The sequence below is a fragment of the Poecilia reticulata genome, linkage group LG17 (genome assembly GCF_000633615.1).
Source record: "Poecilia reticulata strain Guanapo linkage group LG17, Guppy_female_1.0+MT, whole genome shotgun sequence".
Classification (NCBI taxonomy): domain Eukaryota; kingdom Metazoa; phylum Chordata; class Actinopteri; order Cyprinodontiformes; family Poeciliidae; genus Poecilia; species Poecilia reticulata.
The window spans coordinates 4,218,741-4,239,109 of record NC_024347.1 but is presented as its reverse complement, the minus strand read 5'-3'; the positions used below and the strand labels follow the sequence as shown (position 1 = coordinate 4,239,109).

General features: G+C 40.0%; 1 protein-coding gene and 1 long non-coding RNA gene across 10 annotated transcripts in view; both read left to right on the top strand.

Annotated features, from left to right (window-relative positions):
- The window catches only part of LOC103478983 (SUN domain-containing ossification factor), a 19,099-nt gene extending 2,101 nt beyond the window's left edge, over positions 1 to 16,998 (top strand). The window contains exons 2-25 of one of the 8 annotated variants that reach the window (XM_017309992.1): positions 392 to 500; positions 1,427 to 1,522; positions 2,412 to 2,632; positions 2,729 to 2,821; positions 3,227 to 3,353; positions 3,447 to 3,564; positions 3,656 to 3,783; positions 3,891 to 3,958; positions 4,062 to 4,169; positions 5,181 to 5,286; positions 5,653 to 5,673; positions 5,966 to 6,021; positions 6,780 to 6,859; positions 7,725 to 7,787; positions 7,900 to 7,962; positions 8,122 to 8,212; positions 8,788 to 10,050; positions 10,135 to 10,222; positions 13,174 to 13,278; positions 13,521 to 13,675; positions 13,902 to 13,993; positions 14,173 to 14,189; positions 14,794 to 14,843; positions 14,931 to 15,033. In XM_017309992.1, coding sequence (XP_017165481.1) covers positions 392 to 500; positions 1,427 to 1,522; positions 2,412 to 2,632; positions 2,729 to 2,821; positions 3,227 to 3,353; positions 3,447 to 3,564; positions 3,656 to 3,783; positions 3,891 to 3,958; positions 4,062 to 4,169; positions 5,181 to 5,286; positions 5,653 to 5,673; positions 5,966 to 6,021; positions 6,780 to 6,859; positions 7,725 to 7,787; positions 7,900 to 7,962; positions 8,122 to 8,212; positions 8,788 to 10,050; positions 10,135 to 10,222; positions 13,174 to 13,278; positions 13,521 to 13,675; positions 13,902 to 13,993; positions 14,173 to 14,189; positions 14,794 to 14,843; positions 14,931 to 14,949 — 3,337 coding nt within the window. In that variant the 3' untranslated portion in view covers positions 14,950 to 15,033. Of the gene's footprint in view, positions 1 to 391; positions 501 to 1,426; positions 1,523 to 2,411; positions 2,633 to 2,728; positions 2,822 to 3,226; positions 3,354 to 3,446; positions 3,565 to 3,655; positions 3,784 to 3,890; positions 3,959 to 4,061; positions 4,170 to 5,180; positions 5,287 to 5,652; positions 5,674 to 5,965; positions 6,022 to 6,779; positions 6,860 to 7,724; positions 7,788 to 7,899; positions 7,963 to 8,121; positions 8,213 to 8,787; positions 10,051 to 10,134; positions 10,223 to 13,173; positions 13,279 to 13,520; positions 13,676 to 13,901; positions 14,532 to 14,793; positions 14,844 to 14,930 lie in introns of all 8 variants that reach the window. The other 7 variants (XR_001777488.1, XM_017309989.1, XM_017309988.1 and 4 more) reach the window with 7 other exon arrangements.
- A 1,254-nt stretch (positions 16,999 to 18,252) lies between these two features.
- LOC103478982 (uncharacterized) lies at positions 18,253 to 20,115 on the top strand. Of its 2 annotated transcripts, none has more exons than XR_535880.2 (3): positions 18,253 to 18,507; positions 18,640 to 18,963; positions 19,339 to 20,115. It is a non-coding gene; the product is annotated as an uncharacterized LOC103478982 (long non-coding RNA). The 2 variants fall into 2 exon arrangements; XR_001777475.1 differs by having other exon boundaries at positions 19,329 to 20,115.
- Positions 20,116 to 20,369: the final 254 nt, after the last annotated feature.

Here is a 20,369-nt window from a genome sequence, read left to right as displayed (position 1 = left end):
TTTTAAATGTCTCATCAGTCTCCAGGGTCCATTAAAGTTTTGTCTCCTGTCATAACTCCTAAAACTAAAAGTCTTATCTCCACTCTTAATAAGAGGCGGGACAGAGATGACTCACTAGTGCAAGGCATAGCACTWACAGCTGGACCACCCAGAAGCCCATATAAGGATACAGATAATAGTAAAAAGATTCATTTGGAYAGTTTGTTAGTGAAGTCTTTCTGTTTTCTGAGATTTGTCTTTCAACTGTTGTATTTCATTTTTACAGATGATATCAGTTTAGTTTTCTGTGCCAAATACTTGAGTTTTTATACAGTTTTATCAGCACATTATGAAGTTACTCTTCAAGGTGACTCAGTATCATTATTATGGCACTGATTCTCTTCTACTGCAGTAGTTGCTACGTGGGATCCACGGAGCCACAGCCAGAGGCTCAGAGTCATGCGTCCTCCCAGGACTTCCAGTCCACGGAGGAGTCAGGGGATCCAAACCCAAATGAGAAGGTGATGCTCTATAATTGTGTGATGTTGAAATAATCTAAAATTAGTAGGGCTGCAATTAATGATTATTTAAGTAATTGATTTTTCTGACGACTAATCATTAAATCAGATTTTTTTTTTATTTAAATGCCTCATTTTACAGATTTTTTTTTGCTTTTACCATTTAGAACTAGAGGTCGATCGATCGATCGGCCACCGATCATAATCAGCTGAATTCCGTGAAAAAGTGTATGATCGGTGATCGCCGATCACGGTCTCTTGTTGCCGATCACACAAACCGATCACCTGCTTCTCATTTGGAAGCCTGCCTCTGCAGCTGGTCTCCTCTTTCCTTCCTGATCTCCGATCTCCTCCCTGCTCTGCATAATYWCTCCRCTCAGTGAGAAACAGCCACTCAGAACTAGCAGTAATCAGCTAGCCACCATGCTATCAGGACGTTTTCATTCAGTAACTCTGGATTGTTTRTTGTAATGGATCCTGTATTTGCCTTTGAATGTTAAGTTTTATACTTGAATTTTTTTGGCAACGTTGAGAGGTTTTATTTTGGCTCTTTGSATTATTTAGCCTCTTCAGAGCCTTCAGATGTTTTTAGTCTGTTAAAGATAGTATTACCGATAGTACAATTTKYACAATGCCTATTTTTTATTTTTTTAAAGTTATTAAAAACAAGTTTTTGTCTAAATTAAGGTGAATTCATGGTTCCTTTTTCCACATGATGTAACCGGTAGTGTTTATGATAAAAATAATAATAATAATAATTATGTGATCGGTATCGGTGATCGGCATCGGTGATCGGCATCGGTGATCGGCCCTCATGGGTGATCGGTATTGGTATCGGCAGGAAAAAACCTGATCGGCACATCTCTAGTTTATATCTATATATCTGTATGTATTTGAGATGTGTTTTTTCTTTCTTTCTGCTGTTTTAGAATGAAGACATCTGGAGTTTACCTGAAAATGGGAAGCTGCCTGGAGATCATCAGCATAACGGAGAACAGCTGACACAAGAAGTGGAACATGCTGAGGTAGGAGAAACGGACCAAAAAATAAAATACTCTGCACACTTTAAATTGATGATGATTTCTGAAGTATTTGGGTATTTTTTAAATAGGAATATTTAAGAGTATTAGAAAATAATGTGTTAATGGTGTAACTTATTGCTGAATTCTATTTGTGAACATTAGGTTCATTTATTTAGTACATATGTTGTTTTTCCTGTTCAACCATTTTTAATTCCTTTATCTGATTTGTTTATATCACAATAGCACAATCTATAATTTGTGCCATGAAGTCACAACCAAAACCAAAAACAACAAGTAATAAATGCTTTTTTGTATAATGATCTTAAAACAAAAAAAMCARAAAAAAACAGTTGTTTTTTCAGCTAAGGTTAATTTCCACCAAAAAATCTCAATAATTTTCATGGAAGAAAAAAMCCCCAGGAAATTTCCATGTCTGTAAAGTTTTTTGCTGGAAATAAAAGGTTGAAATTTTGAGATTAATCTCAAAAATCTTCTAGAAAATCTTGGAAATATCTGAGTTTCAAAAGTCAAAATATTTCGACTTTTGAAACTCAGAAATTTCAGAGTTTTTTTTCTAGCAGATTTCTGAGATTAATCTTAAAATCTCAGAAGTTTTTGACAAAAATGTACTTCATATTTTTTCTATCTACAATGGCCCTAACATGCCATATTAAGACGCCGGCCTAAATACAAGTGGGAAAAAAAAAAATCAGAAATCCCAGTAAATCCTCACTGCTTCCAAACACCAAGAAGGCGTCTGTAAGCAAACCCGTCTCTGTGTGTATTGAATTCTCCCAGAACATTCAGCGCTCTTAAGTGTCTCATAAATCAGCCTCTCAGCTGCGACTAATGGATCCGGGATCTCACCCGAGTGTCTCTGACTTTCCATTAGGCCGTCGGATCAGACGAGCTGACTGCAGAAGCAGAGCCGGAGGAAGACGGGCGACGTCCAGAACTCGAGCAGAGCTCAGAACGTCAACAGGCAGAAACATCTGGATCCGAAGAGCCGGACTCTGAACCGCCACYGCTTCCTACAAACTCCCTGTCTGTTATTTCTGCTCCATACAAAGACGACCCCAACGTAAACAGCGTCCGCATGGACGCCACAAGCAGGCAGGCCACCGCTGCACTCCATGCAAATATTTGCCTTTGTTTGCGTTTGATGTTTCCTGCTAAAAATGTAAAAATGTTTCCTTTAATTGCTTGAAGTGATGGATCTGAAGCAGCTGCACCTGAGGTCACCGACTTCGACCTGCTTCCAGTTGACTGTGAAGAAGAGGAGGACAACCCGTATGATGACAGGTTGGTTCAGTTATGGAGAGATAAAAAATGCTTATTAAAAGTTGTGATTAGGGATGCAAGTCGATTAATGAATTCATCTAAAGTCGGTTGATAAAATCAATCAACTAATGATTAGTTGAGTGGCTGTTTTCTCTCTTGTGTCGTCGTCTTTCTGTAAAATGAACAAAGTTTTACATGATATTCTGACTTAAAAAAAAAACATATCATTATAGTTTAACAATTTTTTGTGTCAGCTGCATTAAACATAAAAAGCCAAAAAAAGGTTGTTATTTGTAAATCGATTGGATCTCCCTTTACTCCAGTAAACCATTAATCTGATACTTGCATCCCCAGCTGTGACAAACGATGAAGGATTACTGTTATTATTTGTCTTTTAAGCAGTGATAAACGCTGGTTTTCCCTCAGCAGCCCTCCAATAGTGCTGGAGAACACCTCCAACGCGCACACCACAGGTACGAAAGTCGAAGTGGCCCCCCCTCTGAGTCCTTCCAGCAGTAAGCATCTGGAAGCCAACGCGTCGCTGAAAGAGCAGGTGAGGCGATAAGACGAGCTGTTTCTTTTTTTTTCTTTTTCCGCTCCGTCAGAGGAGGTGTCCCAGCTCTCATTTCCTCATTATCTGTGGCAGGACTTGAGCTCCCCTGTCGGCGCCGACACAGATTCCACTGCGAGCAGCAAAGACCCCGAGGACATCCCCACTTTTGACGAGTGGAAGCGGAAAATGATGGAAGTGGAGAAAGAGAAGAGTATGATCAACACTCTTTAAGTGGTTCGCTTCAAATTGGGAGATTTTTCAGATTAAATCAGTTTTTTTTCTTCTTCTTCTTCTCCCCTCAGTAGCTCTGTCCACTCACACCTCTAACAATGGAGGGTCTCACACGGTGAAAAAAGTCCAGAAGAACTTCCATAACTACGCCTCGGTAGAGTGCGGGGCCAAGTTACTTGGTGCCAACGCCGAGGCAAAGGTACTTTGTCAATTATTTCATGGTTTCCACTCGGATGTCAACACATTCCACTTTCTTTCACTTTAAAGAAGGTAAATCAATCTGACGTCTGCTAACGTTTTCCACAGAGCACGTCGGCCATTTTGAAGGAGAACATGGATTTGTACATGTTGAACCCCTGCAGCACTAAAATCTGGTTTGTTGCCCTGCATTCAGTTACTACGTGTATTTTCATTTTCCACCTGAATATCGTTCTAAATGTGTTTTATTGTTATTACCTCTGTTTCTGTGTTGCTCAGGTTCATTATTGAGCTCTGTGAGCCCATCCAGTTGAAGCAGTTGGACATTGCTAATTTTGAGCTTTTCTCCTCCACCCCTAAAGACTTTCTCGTCTCTATCAGCGATCGGTAATATAATAATAGTAATAATAATATCCTTTGTTTTCATGTTTTATTGCTTTTTAACCCCAATGTTGAACCAAATCAAATTCTTGGTCTTTGAAAACTTAATTTTTGGAATATCTCCATTTTTTTTCCCTTCACCATTGCGCAACTTGGATTTTCATAGTTCAGAGTGATGTCAGGTCGCCCTGACATCAGAGTGATGTCGCCCTGACAGGGTGACCTCACATCACCTGAGTGACGTCAAGTCACCCCGTCATCACTCTGAACTAGCCAACTTTTTATTTATTTATTTAATTTCTTTTTTTTACAGCTTCCATTTATTTGGACTGTGAATTCAGGTCAATAGAATAGACCAGGTTAAGATTTTTTTTTACAAGAATAAAGTCATAATATTACAACAAGACAGTTCCAATATTAGGAGTATGAAGTATTAATTTTATGAGAACTCAAGAAATAACTACATTGAAATGAGGAATGTTGAGCATCTTGCAAAGTTCTACTTTGGTTCAGGTGAAACAAATACTAAATAATCTTTCAACACGTCAGCATAAAATTATTGTCAGTAGCAGGACTTTGAAACAATTATGCAAACACTTGTGTATTAGAGGGAAAGAACCTCGGACTGAGGTGGCCGTGTCTTTCACACTAAAACAACTTTATTCTCGTAATTTTAAGACTTTTTTTTTAACTGAAGAGCAGAGGATTTTTTTTATTACAATCTGAAAAGTGCGTTGTGCATTTGTAGTAAATCATCTTGACTCTAAATCTCTTTAAATTAAAACTTTTGCATTCCGTATTCAATGTATCAGTAAAGCTAAAAATCAGACAGGAACTTTATTACTACCTCAATTTTCATTGTTGTAAAAAAAAAAAAAAACCCAAGTAACGTTTCGACATCATCAGATTTTAAATCCTTACATATTTTCAGTCATTGTAACACCAGATTGTGGCTGTTAGCCTTCAGTCTTTGTGTATCGTCAGAGTAACTTTTGTCATATGAATGAACATTTGCAGATACCCGACCAATAAGTGGTCAAAACTGGGAACCTTTCACGCCAGGGACGAACGCACAGTCCAGAGCTTCCCATTGGACGAGCATCTTTATGCTAAATACGTGAAGGTGAGCAGAACCGCTGTCAAACTTCACTGTGTTTTTGTTGATGTAAAGCACAGTAAAAAAAAACAAAAAAACAACAAATTCTCTATTATTTGCAATAATTCATGTTAAATCTTTTTAAATGACCACTTTTGAATTTTCTATAATATATTTTATTTGCTTCCGATGTGTTTCTATGTGTTGCTTGTATTGCACATATTTCTAAAAGCGTGCTTTGTGGCTTGGTCTCTCGCAGTGAAACAGTGGCATCGCTTCAGCTGCTGTTATTCATTAGAGCTGAGCTTTTTATGTCATCCTGTTTGTTAGCATGCCTATATAWCCTTAATCTTTTTCTCTCTTTTTTCCCCCTTCTCTTTTCTCTCGCCTCAGATGTTCACCAAGTACATAAAGGTTAGCCTGATCTTCTTGTAGCGCACGCTGTTCTCATCATCGACAGGATGATTGTCTGACTTCCATCCTARTAAACGAATCATTTACTAGAATGAGATCTTAGCTAGTATTTCCTAAAGCCATTCTAATCAAACACATCATCTTTCATGTCTTCTGAATTATTCACTCCAGCCAGTTTGTTCGCTGCAATTGCTTTGATTTCTCAGCAAAGCCAAGTCAGACATTTCTGATTTGTTCAGGGCATCTTTACCAGATAATCTAAAGGATAATCTGTGTTTCTGGGTTTTTTCAGGTGGAGCTGCTCTCTCACTTCGGTTCGGAACATTTCTGTCCCCTTAGTCTCATAAGGTACGTCAGCTTTCAGATTAGCGTTAGCAGGAAGAATAAGAAAGAAAAAACAAACATTGGAAGTAGGTTTGAAACGATTAATTGTGATAAACTCATTACTAAATTAGCTATTTACATAATCGATTAATTGTTAACGTTATGCATGAGTATACAGACTCAAAAAAGACAATTTGCTGGAAGAACAACACATTTCACAGCTGCAACACACAACATAGCCCTAATTGGATGCTTTAAAAAAAACAAGACAAATATAAAAACAAGCATGTATTAGAAGTTGTATAGCTGAAGTTTCTTCTCTGTTTGATATTGTACACATTTACAAATTCCTCTATTTAGGATTAGCTTGTTACTAATAGAAACTTCTTCCTTAGCTTGAAGAACGTCTTCCAGAGACCTGCTAGTTGCATACTGAATAACCTGAACTCAGTTCACAGAAAGTATTTTTAATCTCCTTTATCTCACCTCTGGTTACCGTGGTTATCTGTTAATATATGGGTGTACTTCATTTCCCACGTTTTGAATGTGTGAACATAAATCCACCTGTAGTACTGTAGCACACGGGAGGTTTGCAGGAAATATTGATTATAATAGTTCAGAGGAARGAAGTAGACTGTTGTTTCTCAAGTGTTTGCAGGTATATATTCAGGCGAGCTGAACATTAGTAAAGCCACTTTCCTTAATTACATGCTTACTGGAGGCCGCTTCCTCTCTTGCATTAGAAATGTTTCAATTTGCTTTTCTAAATTTTTTTTTGTCAGGGTGTTTGGAACAAGCATGGTGGAAGAGTACGAGATCGCTGATCCTCCAGAGAGACCAGAAGATCAGGACGATGATCTAGGTGGGATCAGACTGTCCACACAATGCACTGGAAACTTTTTCTTTTTTTTTTTTTTTGTCTTAATTTAAAACAAAAATTAACAAACAATACTATGCATACTCAGACATTTACTGTATTGCAGAGATGCATAGATCAGATATTAATATCAGTATCCATAAAGGCAGATCTATTCTATTAATTCTATGCTTTGTAATYTGAGCGACATCATGTTTTATTTACTTTACATTTCATTTAGGATTCCTAATTGCACTTTCTGAACAATTAGAAGGAAGGTTTGTTGCAGTCTGTTTTTTTACATGTTTGACCTAAGTAGTCAACCTATTGTTTTTGTCAGTTTACTTTACATTGGCTGTTTTACTCCTAATTGCACTGACTGCACAAATTAAAGTTCTGTTGTTTTTCATGTTTGACCACCTATTGGTTTACTGGTGCATCTCATAAATTTGTAATTCATTACATTTATCTCTGTGAAAAAACAAAGAAGAAGCGTTTTAAGTCAGTTCAGCGATATTTTTCTGTATCGGATCGGTAACGGTTGATACTTGTATTGGAAATAAAGAAACGTGGATCAGTGCATCAATAATATACAGTAAATCAGATAATTTCATCTTCCTCTGTCTCTAAAAGAACTAGTAAATGATTCGCCATGACTGGACAGAGAGCTGATTACAGTAGCTGTCTGTTAGTTACACTTTCTGTTAAATATTGGAAAGAAACCAAATTTTCAAATTTTTTATAATAATAAAAAAAACCTGAATAATTTAAAAAAGTCACTCGTTTAATTGAGTATTTTTGGTTTAGTAAAATGTTTTATTAAATGAATTCTTTATTTTAAATCTCATTGAGCTTTGAATCCTCATTTCAGATTATCCTCCTGGAAGTGTGCCTGGAGAAGACAAGTCCAAGAATCTGATTGGATCAGCAAAAGGTCTTGAATCAACTCAATATTTGTGTTAACGACTTCCATCTTGTTAATAAGAGCTCACAGCTCCGTGCTGCAGCATCTGGTAATCGTAGTGTTGGGTTTTTTGTTTCCTCAGATGCCATTTTCAACATGGTGAAGGACATTGCTGTTGTCCTTGGAGGTAATCAGGAGACGACAGGTATAAACAAGATCTCTACTGACTTTATCCGTTCTGCTTCCCTCTAACTAAAACGGATATGTACGATGTTCAGCACATTATGAAGCTTCTTCCTGTGTGTCAATAAGTGACGTCATGGTTACAGCTGGTTATTATTAACGCCTCTCATGTTTTTCCAAGGCAACCTTTCATCTCAAGATGTGAACATAACGGAACAATCCCAACAACCTGAAGCTGCCACGGAAACTACGACCACTGACCTTGTGTCTGTGTAAGAGCCTACCACAGTCCTAGAATATAGAGCATCATCATGGTAGAATGGCCCAGTCAAAGTCTAGACTTCTGGTGTTTTCTCACCTGACAGTCCAGTAGGCTGGACTATTGGGAACCAAAATTAAATGATCAGCGGTTCCTGGTGCAGCGACGCCACAAGTGAGGGAGGAGAACCAAGATTTTCAAAAGGATTTGATTGGTTTGACACGGTGCGGTGTGAAAGTGAACCGCAGCAGCTGAAAATGCAACAAATGTTGCATCTTTGGTCCCCAAGAGTGTAGTGGACTGTCAGGTGTGAAAACATACTGATATCTGACTGACTTAGAAATGTAATAACTTCACAAATATGCAACATATTGTGGCAGTCTATGACATGGAACCCAATAGAAAATGCTAAAGAATGCAATTATCAAAAAGTTTTAAGGTGAATAAAAACTTTTATCGCTTGCCTTTATACTACTAAGACAGTTCCATAGTATACTCTATTGATATTTCATGAAGTCCTCTACTCTGTGCCCTCATGTTGCTGTGTCTTATATAGTCCTGGTTTTCCTCTTCATGATGTGTTTCCAGTCCAGACGCTGAAGACATGCAGGGTTTAACCGACTCATCTGCTCCAGACACATCAACTCCTGACAACTGTGAAGAAAAGCTCCCCCTAGTGGAGGAGAAAATCGTCTTTCCTTTGGGGAAAGAAGAGGAAGAACCGATCGCCTCCACAATCATTCTCCTTGACAAGGAGGAGGAGCTGGAAGACGACAGAAAGGATAATCAGAAACGGGATGAAGAAAACCTAGAATACTGCGCTGCATGTTCTTCCTCTTGTTCCTGCACGACTTCTTTCCAGGAGTTTCTCCTGCAGCAGTGTTCAGCTTCCCTGTCCAGAAAGAGGACTTGCCAAACAGTGGACATAGTTGAAAAAATCCCCTCTATTGTGACACCCTCGACCCCGCCCTCCTCCTCTGCCCAACCCGAGCCTCTGCCTCATCCCAGCGAGGCGGATCGGTCCGACGAGAAAGATCCAGACTCTGAGCTGCAGCCAGATCAACACGCGACGGATGCAGAGGCGGCACCGCCTTCAGAGATCCCAGAGGGATCCGTGTCCGAGCACAACGACCTGGAGCCCAGTCAGATCCCGATCCTCCCTGCACCCAGCGCCACCGAGTCTTCGTCTGCCAAAGCCACGCCTGTCGTAGAAACGCCAGACGTCTCCTCTGAGGAACCAAAGCACGAGTCAGGGCCTGAAAAGAGCCAGGACGTGTCGACAGAGGAGAAACTCGTCGAGCCTTCGCACTCTCTCAGCGGCAGCTCTGCGGAGGTGAAACCCAGCGTCTCAGCAGATGACAATCCAACAGAGGAAAAACCCAATGTTGAGCCGGCACAGGAGGAAACCATAGCCTCCAACGAAACTCAGGATAACCTCAATCAGACTCCAGTTTCCTCATCCGCTTCTTCAAAGAACCAGGTTGAGCCGCCGGAGAGTCTCCCTACCTCGTCTGAGGTTCACCCTAAGGCAGCTGACATGACCACAGAACCCGAACCCAACCCCAGTCCCATCACTGACGCCAAAATGGACGACCCAGCGGAAGAATTTCCAGTTCCATCAGGCGGCCAAGACCAGCTGTTTCATCCTTCTGTTCCGACCAGCACTTCTCCTACCTCACCGTCTCTTTTAGACATTTACGCAGAGCCCTTTAACGGTACGGAGCAAAACGGAAACCAGGTGCACGGTTCCAGCCAGAAGGAGTCGGTCTTCATGAGACTTAACAACCGAATCAAGGCGCTGGAGGTGAACATGTCCCTTAGCGGGCGCTACCTGGAGCAGCTTAGCCAGAGGTGACTCTTCAAGAGGCTGTTCTGCAATTCTCATCTCTGAAGCATCAGAGGGGTTTTAAAACTTTATTTTTTTTGTAATTCAAGGTACCGGAAGCAGATGGAGGAGATGCAAAGAGCTTTCAACAAAACCATCATTAAACTCCAAAACACATCCAGAATAGCAGAGGAGCAGGTAAGCAAAGGCTAGCAAAGACCAGCTGGCCTAACAGAGATGGAGTGAGATGGTTCCAGACCTGAACGCAGGGCTGTGACAAAGTTGTACCAAACTGAAATGCTGCAAGGAATAAGAAAATTCAACTGCATAGGCACCAATCAACCAGAGGCCGGCAGCAAAACGGTTATAGATCCTAAGCAAACTTACGTGAAAATGTCAAAATTCGCACAGAAACATAAAGAACCCTAAATAACCTATTTCAACAGTTTATCAGCAAAAAAAAAAAAGTTGGGCGTTAGTTGCACTTTAAATCTTTAGGATCTGATCTTACCTGACAAATGGTGGTTTGTCAGGAGTTTATGTTCCTCAGGGCTGCATGCTAGAGCCACTGCTTTTAAATCTGTATCATTTCTGTTTTCTTTCACTCACTTTTTAGAAAACATAATTTCCTTCCCTTTTTGTGTAGATGACATGCAGGTTCATGTCCATCTTAAACACCACACTACTTATTGTCACTCTGCTGTTTGCAGTTGACCGATCCTTCTCCTTCGAGTGACTAGCTGTTATGTCCCCCCAATATTGGAGAGAGTCACATTCGTCCCCCCCAATAATTTCACCGCAGTTGCGAAGAATTTTAAAATCTTCCACTCGCGTGCTTTTATTTTGAAGGCGCACAACAGCGCATTCAGCAGAGCGCTTGCTCCCTCCTCCCGCTGCCCCCTCTGAAAGGCTCAGAGTAAAGGCATCAGCAGGCGACCTGAGTGAAGTTGGCCCCCCCACCTTCTTCAAATCAGATAAAATTGGTGTCAAACGTTTGGGCTGGTTTGTGCAGCAAAAATTTTCGTTTGTGCCGCTATCATTTTAAAGATATAAAGAAAGTTGGATTTCATAAAAGTGGGGGGGCATGTTGACCTTTTGACCTTTACACTTTCATTAATATCTTCAAAGCTAAAGCATCACAAGCGAAGATTTTTGCTGCACAAACCAGCACAAACGTAGCCAACTTGATTGACACCCATTCTGTTTGTTTTGAAGCAGGTGGGGGGGATGGTTGACCTTGGATGACCTSTAGAAACATTTCTTWATATCTTTAAAATGATAGCGGCACAAATGAAAATTTTTGCTGCGCAGACCAGCACAAATGTTTGACAACAATTTTGTCTGATTTGAAGAAGGTGGGGTGGGGGGCAATTTCACTCAGGTCAGCAGACGGAGTCAGAGAAACTTCGTTTGCATGAGATAAACTGTCTGTCAGGAATGTTGCCATGAATATCGCTTAAACAACATCTTGTCAGTTTATTTTAATATATAGAACTAAATCTTCTTGGTTAAGCCGTTTTAATTCTGGAATAGTCACATGTCCAAAATTTTACTGCTAACCTTGTTTAAAAGTTAGCTAGTCTAGTCACAATGATTTAGAATGAGACTGAAACAGCAGCAAAATTAGCCTTTTTATTATTTAAAGTGAGCAACACCTGATCGTACTGACCACTTAACATGTATTTATATATTATATTATAATATAATATATTATTTAGATATTTAGGAGAACAGCAGTGCTAGAATGATCTTGAAGAAAGGTGAAGAAGCTCTGGTGAGGTCTTCATTTAGTTTATTGAAATATGTATTAACTGTTTTTAATTTTTAAATAAGCTAAACTATTTTATTATGAGAGGAGCAGGTCAGGGAAGACATAGGAGAGCCAGGTGGAGTTTCGGGGTCTGAAGATATCAAAAATATATTAATTAGATTAATTATATTAAAAATTATATTAATTACAGGAGACAATAAGAAAAGTGCTTGAGGAGAGGTTTAAAAATAAATTAGTGACAATTTTTGCTACACAGTAAATAGAGTTGAGATGTATAATAATGTATACATCTGAAAATTAAGTTGTTTAAATTCTCATTCTGTGTGATAAAAACATACTTTTTATATTTAGTTCACACTGTACATTACTGTAGTGTCTGTTGTAAATACATGAATCCGTGCAGGAACATCAGGCTGCAGAGAGTCAGAGGGAGGCAGAGACAGACACACATATCCGTAGATATTTTAGTTAAATGTTTGCGGCTGAAAATGACAGTAGAAAAAAAACATTTAGGCTTTTTGCTTCAGTGTTTTTTATGGCCCATGTTTGGTAAGTTACTGAATGCAGAACTGGAAAGTGAGACTGAGTTAACAGTGAGGAGCCAAGGTGTCTGTTAGACGTGAAAAGTATCATTTTTATTTATTTTGTAGATAAACTGTTGGACTGATGTAGAGAGTTGTTCAAGAAGAACAAAACGTGTTTTTTAGATTTTATTTTTGTTGGTCAAACTGCTGTATCAAGTTTAAAACTGCCAAGTCCCATTTTATGAGACGTTTTCTACTTTGGTTTTAGAAAGAGGGAGAACCAGTCAATTTATATCAATGCATTTTGACCAATAAAATATATCGGAATCTGTTAGCCTGTCTGTGCTACCAGAGTATTTATCTTGCTAGTTGTGAGGCAAATGCTAAAGTGAGTGTTCATCCTGGAATGACGGTCATTATACTATGCACAACTTTAATCTGATTATTGGATTGTAAATAGTAACATGTTAGAATACTTGTTACTGAAACAAGGGTCAGATTAGAGTAACGCATTACTGATGTGTTGATGGCATAATTGTTTGATATTTCTGCTCAAGCCATTTACTGATCTGTCAGGTTTCCGATATGCGTCCCCCCCAATGACAGACTCGTTTCTACGCCCTTGCCTGCTGTAAGGATCTTTCTGTAGGTCTGTTTGTAGTGGGTTAGGTTTAGGGGTTAGGAGTTAGCAGCACTTCTTTTTACCGAGTCTTAAAAGCACCAAAACATAATTTCTGGTGTCCTCTCTGCCTTTCTTATAGATTGATTTGAAATGTGCATATTGCTGGTTATGATTCCAGGGTGTTTGTTCATTGTGTTCTTGTTTCTTGTTTTTTTTAATGGTCTTGTCATAGGACCTGCGTCAGACTGAATCCATTCAGTTGCTGCAGGGTCAGCTGGAGAATGTGACTCAGCTGGTTCTCAACCTGTCTGTCCGAGTCAGCCAGCTGCAGAATGAGGTAGTCGCAGCGCTGCTGGCACTAAGCCTTCATCTCCACTCACAACTTTACTAATCTGGTACAACTGAGGACAGTTAGTCAGTTTAATTTACCAGGTTGGGATGTAGAAAGACAGATTTTCCAGATATTGTGTACCAGACAAGTTCACTCACATCTAACGCATTTTCTCCATGTTCGTAAAGTGCGTGGAATATTATTGCTTCCTCTTTGCGACCGATTTTCTTTTTGCCGGTGTCTTCCAGGTGTCCGACAGGCAGAGTTACCTGCTGCTCTCTCTCGTGTTGTGTGTGTGTCTCGGCATTTTGCTGTGCGTCAACCACTTCCGCATCGCCGTTCCTCCCACCGCGGATCTGGAACCGCCCAGCACCAAAAGTCCCACCTACTGCAGTCCCGAAAGGTACAATGTCGATTATGAGCCTAATATGTGATTCTGATTCGAAGGCGTCGATAAGTGATTTAAATAGGCCGAAGATGCTTGAGCTCATTTCATTTCAAACTGCCATGGATTTTTATTACACTTAAAAAGTGTAGCGTTGTGAGATTGAATGCAAAACTCTGTTTTTAAGGTGATGTGCTTACTGTATGCTTCTGTTTCAACCATGACTTCTCTGTCCGCACAACAGGCTGTATCCTCCCTGCGATGAGGTGGGATTGAAAAGGAGGGCATCTTATCCACTCATAAACTCTGAGACCTTTCAGTTGCCCGACGCTGAAGGTGAGATTATCAAGGGGATAACACACCCTAAAAAGGTTTAAATTCATTATAAAGCCTAAAACTAAGGTCTTAAATTCCTTCGTAATTTGGCTTTAAATATGTTAATCGCATATTCTGCCAATTGTCTTGGCAGGACTATTTAATCTCGTATGTTCTATATGTAATTTCTTTTCTTACAGGGCTTTTGAGGCTACTGGTAAGTCACTGCTAGCACACCCTTGCTAGCTAGTTAGCAAGCTTTTTAGTTTCTGTAATGGATAAGTGAAAATGTATTGCCAGTTGGCTGGATGAAGTTCATACATCTTTTTGGAGAAAAAGGTTTTAAATTCAATTTGTCATTTTAAAAAAGGTCCTCAAAAGTCTTAAATTCATATATCTATAATTAAGGCCTTAAAACGTCTTAAATTCATTAAAAAAAAAATTTTAAGTTGGCCTTAAATACGTTAACCACAGGTCTGAAATTTTGTCTTGGCAGGACTATTTAATCTCGTATGTTCTACATGTAATTTTTTTTCTCACAGGGCTTTTGAGGCTACTGGTAAGTCACTGCTAGCATACCATTGCTAGCTAGCTAGCTTCTTAGATGAGTAAATGCAAATTTAATGCTAGTTGGCTAGATGAAGTTTGTACCTTTTTGAGGAGATAAAGGTCTTAAATTCCATTTGTGGTTTTAAAAAAGATCTTAAGTCTTAAATTTGAGTCAGTGAAACCTGCAGAAACCATTATTATATCACATTACGCAACCAGGAGAATGTATTAATTTCAAGATTATAAAGAGAGCTTTTTTATTTTGTTAAAAGGAATGCTACACGCCGAGGAAAACAGCACTCTTTGTCCAGCGAACAGAAAGGTGTGTGAAAATCGATTCCATTGCTACATAAAAATTAAATTTAAGCGCAAACACTTATCATCTTCTTCTTCTCTCCTCGCCACACAGAGGCGGCGGCGTAAGCTGAAACCTCCGGACCAGGTGGAGACGCTGAAACCCTGTTTCCAGTCCGCTCCCGAACTGTGCAACGGAGCCGTTGGACGTAGCCGCGGAGACGTCACCGCGCACGCCGCGCCGCTCATAAAACATTTGCTCCAGCCTGTGTTCAGAGACTCACCATCGGAGGGAAGCTCCGAGGGATCCTCTCAGTCCGACGACCCGTCTTTCTGCGGCATCACGTCGGCCTGCTCCAGGATCTGCGACGGGCTCCCTCCGGTGAAAACCCGAGCAGAGAAACGGGCACTAAGACGCAGGCGTCTGAAGCCCGCCTGCGCCGTAGTGGACTTGCTTCACTCTCCTCGGAGGGACGATAACGAGCCGGCGCCCGTCACTTTACAGAACATCATCGCCAACAAAAAAACGGAGCACAACTCCGGCCCGTTGGTTGCAATCCCAGGTCCTGTCTGACTCTAAGAGTCCTGAACTTGAATGCTAAGCTGGTTGTTAGATTTCAGTAGTTAAAGGCAGCTCCAATCTTCATCAGACAATCTGTTCTTCCTTTTCAGTAAAATAATAATAATAATGTTGTGTTCATATCCTCTGTTCAGCTTTTGTCAAAGTTTCCATTTGGTACAGTTGAACTACTCCTTCCAGCTCTCCATTAAAGCATTTTTGTTTTATGAAAATCAGACTACTACTTACCTGAATTAAAATAGGATACAAGAGGTTCTTTATAGTAGCTTTAGTAGAAAACAAAATCCTTGAAGCACTTTAAAAATGATCAAACAACGCTTTGTTCTCAGTAGTTCCTCTCGAGCTCCTCTCACCTGAGGGGTTCCTCAGGGCTCCATCCTCGGCCCACTACATTTCAATCCGTACTGTATGTCTTTTCTTTGACTCCATTTTTAGAAAACATTTCTTAGTGTCCCTTTTTTTTCTCTATGAATGTCAACACAAAATACAAGTTAATTTTTAACACCAAATTTGGTCCAACTATCCCTTATAGTTATCCTTTTTTTTTTTTTTTTGGTTTAAATTTCATTCAAGGCAGCATTAAAAATTTCTGTCTTAAATTTGACTTGTTAGACCCTGCAGATACTTTGTGATATGTAGAGCTTCAAATATGCAGCCACAAATTAAACCACTGCCTTTTTTTGACAACTTGAGTACGGTCTTTCTAATGATGGGTTAAACAAATATATTTCTTTAACTTTTCACAGAAAATCTATGGTAAATCAAAACGCTTGAAACTCGATTTCTGTTTTTCAAACATCCTTGCAGCAGTTCCTTGTCATGCCAATTAGAAGTGAAAATTAACCTTTGACCTGAACTGTACACACTAAATCCCATCAGCAGCTTTTTGTGTTCCATCTCGCAGTGTGAAGAGAATCTCTCTCTCTATTCAAATGGAGAATGTGTCTCGGTTATAAGGTGTGTGCAGGGCATGAAATGTCGACTGGAGTGGAAAATGTTTGCTTTCGGGAAGCGCCACAGGTAATGTAGCTTGTAAAATGTTATTCTGCTTTCTGCAAATGACTCAACTGGAGACGAGTGTGAAGGGAATAATAAAAAATTCTCTTCACGCTGCTTAGAAACGCACTTTGCTCTAAAACATCTGTATTTCTAACTTTGGAAGTCAGATTTTTATGCTGTAAATGAAACGTAGGGAAGTTTTGGTTTTGAATATAGAAAAGCAAAAGTTGCTGCTCTTTTTGTTTTCCAGCATTTAATTATAGGAATCAGAAAAATCGGCCTTTTTTTCCTCACAGGTCTCTACTTGAATGGTTAGATTTTTATTTCTGGATTGTCTGAAAAGTGGCAGAGACATTTTTTTTTCTTTTAGCATAGGATTCATAGAGAAGTTTCACTATTTACTGTTTTCTGTGTTGTTCATCAGACGTCGACGTTCTGAATGACATTTGCCCGACAACCACAACGTCTTTTGTTCCAGGTAAAGCTGCGTATAAAAGTGACTGAAATAAATGGATGGACTGGACGGTTCTGCATTCAGATAAGCTGAGTGTTTGTCCTTTTCCATAGGTGTTCTATTTCGCCTAATAAAAATACTGAAACTGTACATGATACACTTTCTTTGGCTCAGACATTCAGGTTCTGACCTGTAAAAGGCAGACACTGACATCCCAAAGATGATCTCTTCTAGGATTTATATTTTAAATACTCGTAACATTTATAAACCCGATGGGTTTACGACCAACCTCTTAGCGTCATAATTAACGTAAAACCATGTTACATTTGTTTGGTCATTTCAGTCTGACTTGTGCATTATGGATACAAATCACTTAAAATCTGACTGTTTGTAACCAAATCACTTAAAAGCTGCAGTTTCCAAGTTTCCATCTCACAGAGGAGCCCTCAACCACAACGCCCCACCGAGCTCCTTCAGACTAGCCAGCAGCAATTAGCAAACATCTGGTGGAACAGCTCATCTACTATGCTAACTACTTCTCAATGAAATGCCGGTTTTTAAAAAGAACTTTTTAAAGGGTTAATAGTGGAGCCATGTTATGATGACTTCCTGCAGGCGGAGATTCAGAAAGAGCAGGCGTTTTTAAAGAGACAGAGGCCCATTTATTTTTTATTAAGTACATGCAGCCTTTTTATAACAATTGAAGGTAACAGTTACTTGATTGTGCTCTAAAATGGCAAGATGAGCCTGGAAAGCACATGACACTGCCCCTTTAAATTCACCTTTAGTTACGGTAGCAGAATCTCACTCCTTCATTGCGAGGGTAAACATAGATTTGACTAAATCTGCTGGAACTATGAAGGTTTTGTGGTTTTTTAGCGAATTGATATTAAACGGTGTGATGACTGATCTGTCATGCTGTGTGTGTTTAGCTTTCAAAGAGTGGCAGTCAGAGATCCTGGCATCATAAACTTCTTTAAATCCTCTCAGGAGTTTCTTTTTTCACCCTCTAAAGTTAACGACAAAACTGTTCACTTCCATTTAAATGCTTTCTAAACGTAACAGATTGATATTTTTATGGCTGCTTTGCTGCGCAGTTCTGCTGAATAAAAGCTGTAAACTGAACTTTCTCTGTTCGCTCCCTTTCACAATGCTCAAAGGGTTAACAGCTGTGATACTCATACCTTCTTTCTTTTCAGCTCGAGATGATCCCATTACAGCGAAATGAAGCATTTTAAGTTTTTTTTGTTACACAAGGCGTTTTGTTGCATCTTGTTTCTGTGTGTAATTCTCCACTCTGTCCAGCAGGGGTCAGTACAAACTACCGAAACTTGCTTGTCTTTTTGTTTTTTTTTCTCTCCTGCTGTACTGCCACCATCATATTTCTCCATGTGATGAGTCATGACTCCTGTTCAAACGCAGCACATTTTCATTTGCTTTTTCACCGGTTTTCACTTCAGAATCGTAATTATTGAAAACTGAGTGAAAATGGAGGACATTTTGGATCACGATGCACCAACAATATTCATTTGAGCGTATAGATTCAGCTGCTTTTTCTTTACGTTATTGATTTCTTTTCCAGGTTGGAATACTGGATTACCGTCACCGCCTCATAGCGTCTCTCCCGTCGGTCACGCAGGGTAAAGAGCGCATGTGGATGTGAGAAATTAGGTTAAAACCTCTTTATTCATCTGACCTGGTTGGGTAGCAGGAGCCTTTAATCTTCGATGATGCTCTTTTTTTTGCCCCCCTCTGATCCCCCCACCTCTTTCTCCTTCATTTTGTTAACAGAACTCCTACTTTTCTCTTCGCCCTGCCTCGTTCAGAAGATTATCTACGCAAATGCGGCGCTGCAATCCTCTTTCCCCCTCCACTCTGTTTTCATCCCAGGTCTGGGTGGAGTATTCTCACTGTGCTGCTGCTGTCAACAGGAAGTGAGGCGTCTTTAGCGTACAGGTGTCTGTTCCGGTCGAACAGGTGTTCCTGCTGCTGAGAGCGATGATGCGGGCCGCTGAATGGTGTGACGTAATGTCGTCAAAGGGTCAAAAAAAAAAAAAAAAAAAAAGAAAAAGGTGAAAGGAAAGCAGCATCAGCCGACAGTTTCAAGTTCTTCAGGTAAATTTTAAAATATTTTTTGTTTCATGCTTGTCCAGCCCAACAAGGCAAAAAATGTTTGTGGTTTCATAGAAAATTGGCCACACCTGCACTTCATTAGACCAAACCAGAAACCAGAAAAATACAAAACCTCTGCTTATCTCTAATGGGGTCATGAGAAACATTATGGAAATGAGGTTTAATGGAGCCTTGACCAAAGCCCCTATAAAGGGTCACTTATCACTCCTCTTCGTTCGCTTTGTATTACGATCAACTCTCGTCTTTCCTCATCCAAGTCTTTGTTCAGTTTCTTGGGATTGTCCCAATTTCACCCTCTTCCTTTTTTAATTTTCCTCCCTTGCCTCCAAACCTTCCCCTAAACACAGCATCGTTTAGGCTTTCCGGCCCACCTCATCATCCAACAACGATCCCATCAATCTCTACTTCAGACACGCTGGCCGATCAAAAGATGCGTCGACCCCATCGTGACGTAGAAGTTGGATCAATTGGCCAAAGCGTATTTAAAACTATGGCATCTGTTGAGTGGGGGAATGTGTAGGCGGAAGAAACAAATAATGAAAAATGAAGAAGTTAAAGGAGAAGCACACTCTAAATGTCTGCGGTGGAATTTTGAGAGCAAGTCCTGAATGATGGCTCATCATCCTTCATTCTGCATGTCATGCAGAATTGCTTTTAGATCCGTTCCTATGGAAACTGTGATGCTCTTTCGGCCTGGCAAAAAGGGATGTTTCATCACCTTTGCCTCCTCAGGTTTTGGCTCACCATTATGAAGTTTGGATGCAGTGAGAGGCCCACAGGGGAGCGAGTTGCTTGGGCTTCACAGGACAAACCACACAGAAATGGGGACTACAGAAGCTTCATTTTAAGAAAATTTTGGAAGTAAAGCTCTCACAGAAAAAGAAAACGAACAGGCATTGGCTTGTATGTGTGGATTAAAGTATGTCTGAGGAAAAACTGTTTTTTTATCCAGCTGCTTGGCTAACACCACGATAAAAACTATATTTATGTCTATAGCAAACGGTGTCCTTTACTGCAGTCACACAATATTACTTTGTAGCTGTAATTGGTGGCTTCATATACTATTACCTGTATGAACACAGCTCCTATATATAAAAATTCCCTTCTCACCCTCTGTGGGTGGTCTCTCTCTCTCTCTCTCTCTCTCTCTCTCTCTCTCTCTCACACACACACAAAATTGTTTATTCAACTCCAGTAATGTGAATAACGTACATGTTTGGCCTGAGAAAAGTACCAGACTATGTTATTTTGAGTAAACTGGATTTGAATATTTTTGTCACTGGAGTGAATGCTTCAGCTCAGCAGTGCGCATGCGCAAGAAAGTGTGGCTTGCCTGATGAGCCGGGCAGTGGCGGAGCTAGACTTTTAAAGTTGGGGGGGCCAAGGGG